The sequence below is a fragment of the Haemorhous mexicanus genome, chromosome 10, assembly GCF_027477595.1.
Source record: "Haemorhous mexicanus isolate bHaeMex1 chromosome 10, bHaeMex1.pri, whole genome shotgun sequence".
Taxonomy (NCBI): domain Eukaryota; kingdom Metazoa; phylum Chordata; class Aves; order Passeriformes; family Fringillidae; genus Haemorhous; species Haemorhous mexicanus.
The window spans coordinates 10,346,590-10,359,874 of record NC_082350.1 but is presented as its reverse complement, the minus strand read 5'-3'; the positions used below and the strand labels follow the sequence as shown (position 1 = coordinate 10,359,874).

The 13,285-nt window shown below is 40.0% G+C and overlaps 1 protein-coding gene across 3 annotated transcripts in view; it reads right to left on the bottom strand.

Moving 5' to 3' along the window:
* Nucleotides 1–13,285, bottom strand: part of NYAP2 (neuronal tyrosine-phosphorylated phosphoinositide-3-kinase adaptor 2) — a 127,043-nt gene that overhangs the window by 69,953 nt on the left and 43,805 nt on the right. For all 3 annotated transcript variants that reach the window (XM_059855292.1, XM_059855290.1, XM_059855291.1), the window contains exon 2: nucleotides 3,048–3,346. In XM_059855292.1, coding sequence (XP_059711275.1) covers nucleotides 3,048–3,346 — 299 coding nt within the window. The remainder of the gene's footprint in view (nucleotides 1–3,047; nucleotides 3,347–13,285) is intronic.

Below are 13,285 nucleotides of genomic sequence, written 5' to 3'. Positions count from 1 at the left end.
TCCAAAAGAAAACATGAATACTGTATCCTATGGAATTTCTCACCTGAAATTGGGAAGAGGCAGACTTACAAAATCTTGAATTCAAAATTTTCAACTAGAATGAGAATTGCTACATAGGTAAAAACATAACTAATGGCCCACAAAAAACAAGACTAGTAAAATCAAAGTTTCACAAGATTCTCTGAGCAAAATCTCATATACTAAATTTGCTGGAAATTTATTTTTGAGCAACAATAATAATTTCATATTCAGTGAAAAAGCTTGTCTAATATTTGTATCAATCAATACTGCAGGTAATGAACTTTGGCTTCCATCTGGTCTGCTCTTCTTTAGAGGTTCTCATCAATGTATGACCACCGTTTTTATATAAACATTCCTATATTAGCCAAATTACTGTGAAAATTCATCAGAAAAAAATTACCTTGCAGCGCACAGTTGATAACAAAGCCTCTCCTACTGAGAGTAAAACATCTTAGAAATTCAGTCTGCTCATTGAAACACGATATTGTACCACCCTTGAGTAAATCTGTGCTAAAAAATTGCTCCCTTAAATAAAACCCAACCCAAACCAAAAGACCTACAATCTGATATTTCTATGTATTAAACTCTTTGGTGAAACCACAGAACACATAGAAGCAGGGCAGGCATTCTGAACACACAAAACCAACTAAGATTAAAGGGCTCTATCCATTGAAAACCTCCAGGAACCTCTTCATTTTAGCCTGAAACTGCCCATTGCTGCTCCACTTGCAAAGCAGCAGAATGAGCATAATACATGTCAAAAATTAAACATCAAAGAGATTCTTAATGTTCCATGAAGGCATTTATTCAAAGTAACATTTAGGTATTATCTTTTAGTTGGTGATGGAGTATTACTCATTCATCAGTTCTTTCCAGAGATCTTGCTATGAATATTCAGATCATGATGACAATAGTGAGAATCCAAGGTGCTCAGCAATACTTGGACTCTGGTATGGCACCATTGTCATGCAGAGGAACCAGAGTGAACAAGGCTGCAGTACCACACATGTCACTCATAACCTCATGTGATGGGATAGATCAAGCACAACCTGCATGGAGCGGAGGAGGAAAAATATCTTTGGAAACAGAAATGTCAATGAATTTTGAACTTGGAAATCTGTCAGAAGGGACATGACTACATATTCCTTTCTTGGACTCGAATTTCAGACGGCAGAAGAAGATGAAGGAAAGGAAACAAAATTTTCAGAACCTTCCAGAATGACAATAATGCTGAAGAAAACCTAGTTCTGTGAGGACAAAAACTTCTTAAGGAGTCTGCCATGGCTTCTGTGAGGCTGCCAAAATACTTGGGCGTATTCCAGTTATCATTGTTATTATTGCTACTTCAAATCTGTCAAGTTCTCTTGCTTCTCAGCAAATGAGGAAAAGGGCTGGGATATAGATGTAAAACAGACTCCATTCCTAATCATCCTAGAGATAGTGCTGTGGTCAACTATTCTGAACAGCACCATGCACTGTGTGACTCAATTCACACTTACAGGAATAGTCATTAAACAAATTAAAAAAAATTAAAAACCCTTTCCTACTACCCTGTGTGCAAAACAAACTTCATCTTGTCTTGGTGATTCTGGTTTGGCAGATTCAGGGAGAAAGAGTGCTAACAGACATATTAAAGAATTATAAAAATACTTTAAAATGTTGTATTTTTTAAAAGAAATTTTGAGTAATGTAAGAGCTCCTGACTTTTACCTCAGAGCATATCAGACTAAGAAGTCTGTGCCTCTTTTGATACTAAACTAAAATTCGAAAGACTTTCTGATAAGAGAATTTAAATCTCAAAGTTAAATTGTTTCTATGTAGGCTTTGGTCCAGTAAAATTGTGGAAAACTGCTTTTGTTAAGGAGAGTTACTTAATGCTTGCATTCATGTTATTCTGCATGGAGTTGATGTCATGGTCGCTGAAGAAGACAAGATATGGAAGTAATGAAAAATGTCATGTGCACAATAACTACCGAGAGCATAAATAAATCCACAGCTTTGCTCAGCACTCACGTTCAACTTCACAATCATAGACATATGTGCCACCATGATTTACACATTCATTGGCATCTTTGTTATCACTGACAACTTTTTAAAACCAGATTTGTTTAAAGGGGGTCATAGCATGAAGGCAGCTAACAAGTATTTCTGGCCACAGCACAAGGCAAAGGGATAGGAGGAAACGTGCTGCATCAGGTGTCAAACTGATATGTAACACAGCAGTGGGAGACACCAGCACTGATCAAAACCTTTTGTCCTAATGGGTTCCTTCCTACAGTTCACACTGTGAAGCAGAGTCATCCTGATCTCTCTAGGAGAGAGTACAGCTGGTCCTACTGCTGCCAGAATGTATTTACAGCAAGGAATAAAGGAAGGAGATGACCTCTATAGCATTAGCTTGTCTTTAGCAGTGCAGAGTAAGGAAGCAATCTCTTTACTAACACTATTTGTTAATTCTCTTCTGAATGCTGCTCTGGCTGAAATGTAACTGGGAGGAACGGGAAGAGAAAATGTAGATTCAGACAGAAACAGAAGCTTTGGGCTATCCATTATATCACCCTGGCTAAAATTTTTACTGTTGGATGATATTTCCTTGCTGTGGAGTTTCAGGGCCATGAAGTATTCTTTTTATTAATTTCTGTTCTTCACTCCTTTGTGGAGGAGAGCCCTTTTCAGAGCTGTGGTTTGCACCATGCTAATGATATGGTCAGTGGTCCTTGGCTGGTGGGCAGATAACGTTGGCTTACATTCTAACTGACAGCAGTCTCTTCCCCCTTCACTCTGAATAAATTCAACTCATTCTCCAGTATACATCCAGACCACGTAAGTGGTGCAGTTCTGTGACAAATGCCAAATGCACAACTATCCAGAACAGTCTGATAGCTGGTCCAACATTTATACATGAGTGGTCTAGGATACCTGTGTTGGCACTGTTACACAAACAGGAAAACATACAGGTGACTCTTAAATGCAACAGGATAATCTTAAGACTCAAACCCTTTTTCCCAAAGAATTGCAGTGTTTACCTTCAGTCCTGTCTGGTAGTTTCCCACTTTTGCTTGTTGTTCCAGTGTTGACAGTTTCAGATGAAGTGCTCAGTTTGGTGTTGGGGTCTCGCTTCGGTTTTGGAGGCGGCTGCTTTCGAGAGCTGCTGCTTTCATCATCAGTTCCTCCAACTGAGTGAAGAGACTGGGATCTGACAGTGAAGCCACTGGAGCAGGGGTGTGGCAGTCTGTCCTGAGGAGCAGGCATTGTCATAAATCCCATGCGGAAGTGTTTCCCCACGTAGCTGCCTTCATTTCCTCTCGCTACTTCTCCACCTATGCTGTAAAAGAAAATGCAAATATAAGCAAAAGGTCCTCCTTTGCCTGAACCATATCTGGAACCAGGGTCTCAGTTCTGCCTGTGACAAGCAGATCATGTTTTTAAATTTGAAAACAAGAAATGCTCTTCTCTGGAAAGAAGATGACTACTAGAAAAGTCTATTTTTCAATATGAGCTGCCAACAACTGAGATAAAGATACACTTCTAAGCACACAGAATTTTACAAAAAGAAATCAAGACCAGATTTGTCAGGTTTCATGGTATTGTAAGTAGAAATTTTCTACAGAACAAATTTCAAACATTGAAAATCAGAACTGAGTTTTCAGGAAAACAGGAGACTGTGAGTAGGGCAAAGAATAACACTTTAGCAATACAACAGGGTGTATTGATCCACACTCCCTGACACTCATCTTTGACTACAGATGCTCATGTAGCTTGGAAAACAAGGCTCATGGCATCCAATCAATCTTTTCTCTTGAGACTAAAGAATGGTAGAGAAGAAATGTTCTAAAAAATACTTGGCTATAGGAAACTCAACATCACATCAAATCCACATAAATCTGCAACACAAGCAGCTTCAGACTAGTAAATTACAAGTGTAGGAGATGAAAAGGCCATGAACACCAGGTGGGACACCAGGAAGAAAATAACCTCCAGCCATTTAGAAACACAGGTAAAAAAGAAGGAAAGTTCAGTTGAAACAAGTGCTACCATACCAAAGACTGCATTTTTCTGTAGGTGGCATGACTGAGAACTTGATATTATTCCTGTTCCACTCATGCTTATCAGTTCTGAAAAACAGCTCTTACTTGTGTTTATACTGCAAACCATCAGCAGATTTCAATTCAGGCAAGTCAGCGACTACGCAAAGAAACTCAGCAACACACACAGGTCAGTGTGGGCCTGTTTGCAAGGAGGTTTGAAATGGTATCACTGTGGGCACACAGAAATGTCAGCACAAGAACTGTGAAGCATCAGAAAGATCTCATTAGCTCATGTTACCCCTTCACACAGAGTAAAGCTCTAAGCTGGGTAAGTGCTTCTCTGAAAGTTTTTTACTTGATGTTGCCTTGGTCTGGTGACATTTATTTGGTGCTGGAACACACTTCCTTTTTTAAAAGACAAGAACATTTCTCAAAAGTGTGAAGAGTAAGCAAGGCCACCTCATTTCCACCCCATCTTCACTGTAGGTAAAACACAGGCTGTATCTAATTGTCCTAAAACCATCAGACTGGCAATGCAATATACAGCTTTGTGCAGGATAAAGCAGAACCTTTGTTTGCTTATTACTCTCCCTGCATTTTTATCCCATTTCCTCTCCAAGTGGAGATGCCCACTTTCAAAACTGGTTAACAACAGAACAGGTCTAACTGACCATGTGCCACTTTCCAGGGGCACTGACACCTACCCACATTTGTAAATGTGTGCACACATGCCTGCCACACGTATGCACACACTGGTCCATGATCATAGTTGTTACTAAATCCTAATTGACATCAATTCCAAAGGGATTTGCAGCCAGAAAGATCAAGAGGTAGAACTCCTTCATTTGAATATTTCTAAAAAACCTGTAGTTAGTTTGAATGACTAACTGTGCCTCCACTAATCTTTCATAATTTTTTCTGAAAAGAATATAATCCTCTGACACTGGACTACAGAAAGAGCCTGTCACATTATTTAAAGAAGATTACTATCCAAATATGATGAAGAATGCATGTGGGGAGTCTGCTTCCTTTCTTAAGTCTATTGGATAATCATGTTTAGCAAGGAAAATTTCAGTTTTCCATGTCTCCAATGTTACAATTCTTAACAGTTTACACTATTTAATTACTGCATTTACTTCACTGCTGTGTGAAGGTGTTTGAACCATCCACTATAAGTCAGGTTCTTATGGCAAGCTGGATGGACTTGCACAAATCCCCCTGAGGTGATATATTTCACCCTTTACTTACAATACACAGAACTGCATTCATATGAAGCATGGGGGTTTTTTTGCCAACCTGCTTCTTCTTGTATTCCAGAAATTAAAACTTACAAAATGTACTCCTGGTGTCTAAATGCACTGTATCAAGAAATAATTAAATAAAATCCTTCTCCCCCCCCCTTAATTTTTCATTCTTTACTTAAGTTTAACATAGATGAAACTCTCACCTGCTTCCTACACTTTCTCCAGAACAAAAAGCCTACAGCCAGGTGAGAGGGAGGTTGTGGGTACAGATGGGAACAGAACCTGCTGCTGTTCAGCATCACAGCTGGAATAGATCTGATCTTGTTTTCCTACATCCTCTGCTCAGCTACCAGGCAAAACCAGTACAGCACCATTTCCCTCTTTTCAGCCACATTTAAAGGAGTGTCCATTTGTCTTTGAATGCAGGAGCCAGCACTTAGCTGCTGGTTAAGCTCTGTAAACCACAAGCTGAAGAAGACTAGCCTCCAATCTTTGGTCCTTGGCCCTGGTCATTGACCAGGATTACAAAAGGCTTAGGTTTGTTCCCTTCCTTGTTCTCTTAGGCTTGTTCCCTACAGTGGTAGCAATTCCCAGGATGGGGCAGTGGGTGTTTCCCAGCTGAGTCTGACCAGTTCACACCAGCACAGCACACAGTGGGATGCTGAGTTCACACCTCAGCAAGGCAGACCAAAATCCCTGGCATGTGCAGAGAAAGGAATAACTCCAGACTCTCACCCAGAGCACAAAATCAAAAACAGATTTCAAATATGGTATACCCTGCCCACAGGTAGCAGGTCCATTTAGATTTGTGCAATGTATAGTCTTGCTGTTGTTACATCATGAACCCAGAGAGAATGAAAGGATTTATTTATATACTCCTCCTGCTCACAGCCACAGGAGTTGGCTGGGGCTAGCATGTGTCCCACTTCTGCACAACAAGCTGACAAAGATTTACACACAACTTGCTGTGCAGCAATGACTACAGAGACAGTGAGAGAGAAAGGAACTGTGTAGGTCTCACTCTGACAGGTGAGACTCTGTGCTCCTCATTGTACTGATAATGAGTTCTATGTCATTTCAAAACTGTATTATGTGAGTTGCTACCAGTACAGTTTATTAATATATATGGAAATGCAGATTTGGATTATTCCTCTGGGAAGTTTCAATTTGAACTTGGCCAGGATCAAATGCTTCTCTGACAAAGAATTTTGTACAGCATTAAATAACTGTTAAAAATGCAAGACATTTATCTGCAAAGAGAGCCATGATTACATAACAACAAAATTAATCACATGATCACTCAGGCTAAACACATCAAAGCTGACCTGGTGCTGAAAATGCACTTCAGTGTTTGCCCAGGTCTAGTGACTGGTGTGCCACGGGTGGAGGAAAGGGCAATGCCAAGTGTCAGACACCTTGAAGAGGATTGCTGTAAACCATCTCTCCCTTCAGAACCACGTTACAGGCCTTCTCCAGCCCCAGCTCAGCAGACCCATGCAGACCATCGAGTGCAACCAGGTTACACACTCTCTCCTTGGGTGCACTGCAAGGGAAGCAAGATCCACCCCTCTCCCACAGTGATGGAATGAAATCGTTACAGCAAATACTAAAACAGTCGGATCTGTCTTAAACCAGTAACAGCAGATTTCAGCTTTCATGTCTAAAATACGAACAAGAGATCTGACTGATGGATCCAATGAGTCTCATTTCATTTCCATTCAGGTTTGGTCTGTTAGCTGAGTTTTTGAGGTCAGAAGTGGGCTGGCTGCTCCTACAGCAGTGTCAGCCTGCTGGCACATAGGCTGTGGTCATGGCAGGGCTGCACACTTCACAGCTCACTTCTGGTGCTCTGCCTGCTCTTTTCCACCAAGCAGATACTGGAGTACTGATGTTACTACAGCACAGAATAATGGAAGAACATCTTTGGAGAACTACAGTGGAGAAAGTCTTTTATATTATTCATTTCATTACACATCACAAGAGTGAAAGTTACAGAGGAAGACTAAACATTAGAAATGAACACAGAAAGTACTCTAAATGCAAACAGCATGGGGAAGGTCCTTGCTTTGTCATGAGTCATAATGTTCCTGTTGACTCTTAACATATTTTCAAGTTGTTAAGTTAGAAAACTAAGGCAAATAAATTTTCATCACATTGATGAAAAATACATGGTAAACAGAAAGTATCCAGAGACTGTCTGCATCAGTGTGATCTTTTTAGTTTGCATTGTTCCTATTTAATATTGCAAAGAACAATTTTAACTTGCTGTGCAGTTTCATTACTTGGTCCAGACAGAAACAGAATTAATTCCTGGAAAAAAATTAATAGTTGTATGAAAACTTTTGTTTTACTTGGTGTCACTGTTTAACTATAAACAAAATAGAATTAAATTCCTCAGTGCAGCTGTAAGAAGTAGAAATCTTGGACTGAGACCATAAAGTCAGAATACCCTGGAGATGGATTTTCTTCCTAGCCATCTACCAACTCTTGTTCTTGGTTTTCATGCAAAAATTCTCCTATCAGTTTAAATTTACCCTGGATTATTTTCATCCCTCAGGCACTAAAAACCACTTAATAGTTCTCCTCATTTTTGTATGTTTCCTTTTTTCTTCCTGTGCTGCTTTACATGGGATTTTCTGCTTTTTTGGCACAAGTTCAAAAAGGGAGCTACACCTGATTACAAGATTTGACCTCCAAAGCAGGAGGAAGGGGCATTTGCTCTGCTGGTGATGTATCATCTTTGAAGGTATTTTAATTTCTTTGCTGTGATACATTCCAGTCAGGGACCACAGAAGGTCACCATCCTTTTAAGTGTTGGAATTCCAGGTAGCCAAGAGAAACCATTTCAAGAGCAGCTGCTCGCTCCTCTTGTGCTTGAAGAAGATTCATCACAGATATTGGTTCATTTGCTGGCAGAACCTGAGCTGGGAGTCTCTGCAGGCTCCTCTGTGGAAGTGGGGAGAACTGGGAGTTCCAGGGCAAGTGAAGCACATGGATGGCCAGGCTCCTTCCCTCTGGGGAGCTGCAAGCCCACGCAGAGCTAATCCTCCCTGACATGCTTCTAATCCACCAGGGAAGCCATCTGAGTCAGAGACAGAAGTCACTGAAAAATTAACTGATAACATAGGAAGAATTTTCTGCAGAAATGACTAATCATCAGCAAAACAAAAGGAATAAAAATACCTAACTCAAGGATCTTGTACAAGCTGGCTCGACTGTGCAAACAACAGTTGATCCCATGGTGTATTTTTATTTTCTGGGTTAAGACAGTAGCTACTGCTGTTTTAACCATTTCCTTGCTCTTACAGCAGAGAGCATCCAGCTGCCCTGCTCATATCAAATGTTCTGCATATGAAGGGCTGAAATGGCTTTGAAATGTCTATTCCCCATCAGAATAAATTATGCACACATATACTAAGGATGACACATTTTACTTTGTATCTGAGAAGCACTTTCAAGATTAGCATAAATTATATTTGTAAATTAGAGGTTGGATGCCAAAACAACAGAAGATATACTATTTTTATCCCCCTAAACATGATTTTAACAGACCATGAAACGTAATACTGAAGAAATAAGGACAGGATCACAATCATGGATACAGGAACTACACTGTAGGTATGGTTTTGCACAAATTGATACCATTTTTATCACAAAAATTAAACATGCAAATCACACACATTTATCTATATATTTTTAAAAAACACTTCAGAATTCCCCCTTCTTATTCCCAAAGAACATAGACACTTTTTTTTCTAAATTACTTTTCTGAAATACGCCAAATGACTCACCATGATCTCAAATCAAGATCAAGAGGGTAATAATGCCATCCTTTTAGAAACAGGCTAAAGCATAAATGAGGTATGACAAAGGTCAGATTTAGAGCCATTTTGTGCACCTGGAGGACTGCCTAAAATGAGCAGCCAATATGTCTATGCACATCAAACTTCTTCCCTCTACCATATGCCTCTGCTTTTGAGGTAGGAGATCAGGTGCTGCTTAAGAAGTCAGGGCTCTCAGGATATACAGAATACATTAGTGCTACAAAATAAAATTTATTCTTTTATCCTACCTGTCAAACCCACAGGCCCAGGGTTTGATCCTGCAGACATGCAATGACAATCCTGCTCTGAGTACCCAAATTATTGCACTGAAACACCCAGGAAGCTTTGTGGAGATTGCTTATACCTCATGAATCTCTTGTAAGCAACACCACTCACAGATGTGTACCAACTGCCCATTTTGACAGTTATTGGTTATTTCTTTAAGCCCTTTCTGCTCCTCTTGAGATTCTGCCATCCCCAACAGGACTCACAGAAGATTTTCCAGAAGAAACTGAACTGCCACACCACATGTTGTGGCTGCACTGTACGATTAACTGAATCCCTGGGGAGCAACCAAAAGACAGCTGTAATCCCAGAGTGCACAATGGATAATAAAAGCAAAAATAACCAGGACTGTCCACAGCAGGTTTTCTGTATGATGCCAGAAAATCTGATTTCAAATGATGATCTAGTATGCTCTGCAGTAAACTACTTTTATAATGCTAAACATTGAAAATTCTAACAAGAGTTGGAATTTTGGGGGAAAAGGAAAAAAAAGGCAAAATAAAACAAGCCCAAAACGTTTTATGAGAAACTGATAATTTTAAAACTTTGTTTGCTATTTTTAGAACAAATCTAACATAAGCTAGACAGCTTGGAAAGGAGTAACTGAGGAGTAAGGACCTTTCTGATCCACAGAGAGCTCAACAAAATTGTTTCATGAGTCTGAACAGAAGTGCAGGTACTAGTTCTATTTTCCACTGGCACTGCTGCTATTTATAGCAGACTGTCTCTTAAACCAGGCACTAAGGATGCCTGCATTGGGCTGAGCATCCCCAAAGGCCTGGCACTGCTCTCCTCTGAAGGACCAACTCTCCCTGCTGTTCCAGGGGTTCAGGGACCCCAGTGCTGCAGCCCACACGTGCCTGGTGACCAGCTGATGCACGTGGGGACATCTGTGGGCTGTGATACGCAGCACTGAAGAGGCTGGAGGGAAAAAGTGCTCTGCTGTTATATGGATACAGTTATTTTTAATCTTGCATTGGGGGATGCACAGCTAAAAGCCAGCAAATGAAAGCTCATATGTTCAGAGTCACCTAGAATAAGACATGGAGCATATGCAATGTTTAAACTGAGTGCAAATGCATGTTCACATTAATGGAGTGGGGTTTTGCATCCTGTCAAAAACAGGTGGAGCTCGACCAAGGCTGTGTTTTTATCACATTCACTGGAAAACCACATGGCTCAGACTCCACTCTGCCTGAGCAACTGCAGCTAAGTAAATATTTCAATGAGATACGGGAATAAATTAACATACAAGATAATTCTTGGGCATTTCTGGAAGAAAAGGTTTCTTCAGTTTTGACTCAAAGTTTCAATGGAAAAAGAAATCTGTAGAGAGTAAAAAATCTTTTTTGTGGATCAGATGCTGTGAAAAGTTAAAACCTGAAGAAATTAATGAAATGTGGTGAAACTCTGAGACAGAGACCTGTAAACCAAGTGTTCAGTGTGGGCTGAGATGTTACACTGGGTCTAGCTTTTCCCAATTCAGGCTTATTTCAAACACTGGTTGTAGAGATGCTCAGTCCCTCAAGCAAACATGACACCACGTTTTTTGTTTAAAATCCAAGCTTAAATTAAATTGACAAGGAAATTACAGGTTTTTTTAATGCTTCCTATGGTATCCAGTTCCAAAGAGAAGGGACTCTGAAAGTACTCTTCAACCCTGAGTGGCACTGAACAGGAAGAGCAGCATTTCAGTTTGGAGGAAAACCCCTGACAAATTGCACTTTAGCATGATCTATAGGAAACATACAGATTATTTTTTACACACCTGGTGACCTGAAGGTCCAGTTATTCACATTATTCTTCTGGTAGTATTGTCATTCACAATTTGCAGTTCAAAATACATTCCCTGAGCTGATTTGCCTCCTCATTTCCTTTTCTAAGTGCCCTGTGAGTAGGTAAGAAGGGGAGAGGCACTTCCCACTGGCATACTGGGAGAAGGTGTCAGTAGCACAGTTACAGCAGGGATGTGACAGGGATCCAGGTCCCTCTGAAGGGACAGTTTTATGCAATAGCCACCACTCCAGATCTGTTATATTCATATGGGGCAATTTTGCCTCCAGACATCGCAGCACATGACAAAATTTGGAAGTTTAAATTCTCTTGATCAGGCATTTATCTGAATTTCTTTGGTGTAATTTTAGGCACTGTTTTCATTGACATTCAGGGTCAGTTGGTAGTTGCTAAAAAAACATCTGCACATTAGCAATTTAAATAGGACTATATAAAATTTAACCTAAAAATTGTATATTAAAATTTTCATTTTAGGGAAATGTACAGTGCAAGTTTTTACAAACAGCGCAAGGCTTATTTGGGTATTTTTCCCACTTACAAGGACTCTGGGTGTTGGACTGGTCTTTGCACAGGAAACAAAAAAAAAGAAAAGCACTTTACTACATTTTACCCAGCCTAGCTACACTAATGTTCTGCTGTATACATCACTCGGCTGTCTTAGGTTGTGGAACCCATAGAAGTCTTCAGCAGAAAATACTTTTTTACCTGGAAGAGCCCTGCCTGAGCCCATCATCTTGACTTTACTGCTAGAATTACTACCCTTGTGCTATTAGGTATCACCATCTCTCTGTTCCTTCTGATGTCTGAAGGAAAGGTTTCAGCTCTTTTGTCAAGCACTACTCTGTATTTTAATTGGACAGCAATGATAATCTCGGCTTTGCAAAATGAAACAGACTCAAAAAACTAAGTGAAATATTTTTGATTAGTATAATAAACCTAGGAAACAGGAAAGGGAATCACTCCACAGATGTGTACATTGGTGTCCCTCCCTCTTTCCTCCCAGGACAGTCTCAATCTGCTAAATAAAGCTACATTGAATCCTGTACATCAGTATCAACTGTTCTCCTCAGAGCCTGGAGAGGTTTTTCCCCTAAGATACAAAGTTCTCATGAAGATCTCCCTGCTTATGTCACTTTTCTATGTGTAACAAAGTGATCATATTGCCACAACAGAATATTAATGCGCTTCACATCTAAATTTAGAAATAATACTATAAAAAACTTTTTCCTTGTCTTGATGGATGACAGTTTCTTAGCCAGGGTTGTCAGAAGCTACTTATTTGTTCATAGAAATAAATTAAAAATGACATTTTATTTTCAGAAACACAGTTAATTGAATATTGCACATCAGAGCATATGACAAGCAAGTGTAGTGGGCATAGAGGTGGTCAGGACCTAGTGATTTGAGTCAGGACATTGACAGAGGCCAGCCAGCAAACACACATCTGTCCCCACTCATGCATGTATCCAGCATGTCCCTGAACCCTTTCCACACTGAGGTTTGCCAGCACATTCATTGCATCTCCATTCCCTTTAGAAATCAAGGTGAATTGTCCAAATGCAAAGCACAGAAACTCTTTTCTCCTCTGTACCCATGCACAGATCTAATGGGCCAGACCCAGGAACTCCAGCAGACTATTAAAAGGTCTTTATGTCTACAGGAATTTAACACCAGAGACAACTGGCTACAATAAAAGCTGCCAATAAACTTCCCAAGCTGCCAGAAATTAGCACATGCTGGTTTTCATCACTCACAGAATTACTTTTGCAAATGGGGATGATCAGATAATTTTGGGAACTGCTATGTTGTGCTTTCTTTTTCCTTCATGAGTAGCTTTTTGCCAAATTTTTGAGCAAAAACTATGTCCAACAAGCTTTGACAGTGAAGGAAGATGGTGCTTAAATGCTCCTTTAGGGACATGTACTTACATTGCCCAAAGGGTCACCACTACAACCTATGAAGCCACAGTGAAATGAAATTTTGCTAAAGCAACAGCTTGTTTTCCAAGCTGTGAAAGTCTGTGTGAGGATTTGTTAGAGAGCTAAAACATTAAAACAAAGAGCAACACCCTTGTAACCTGCATTTAACA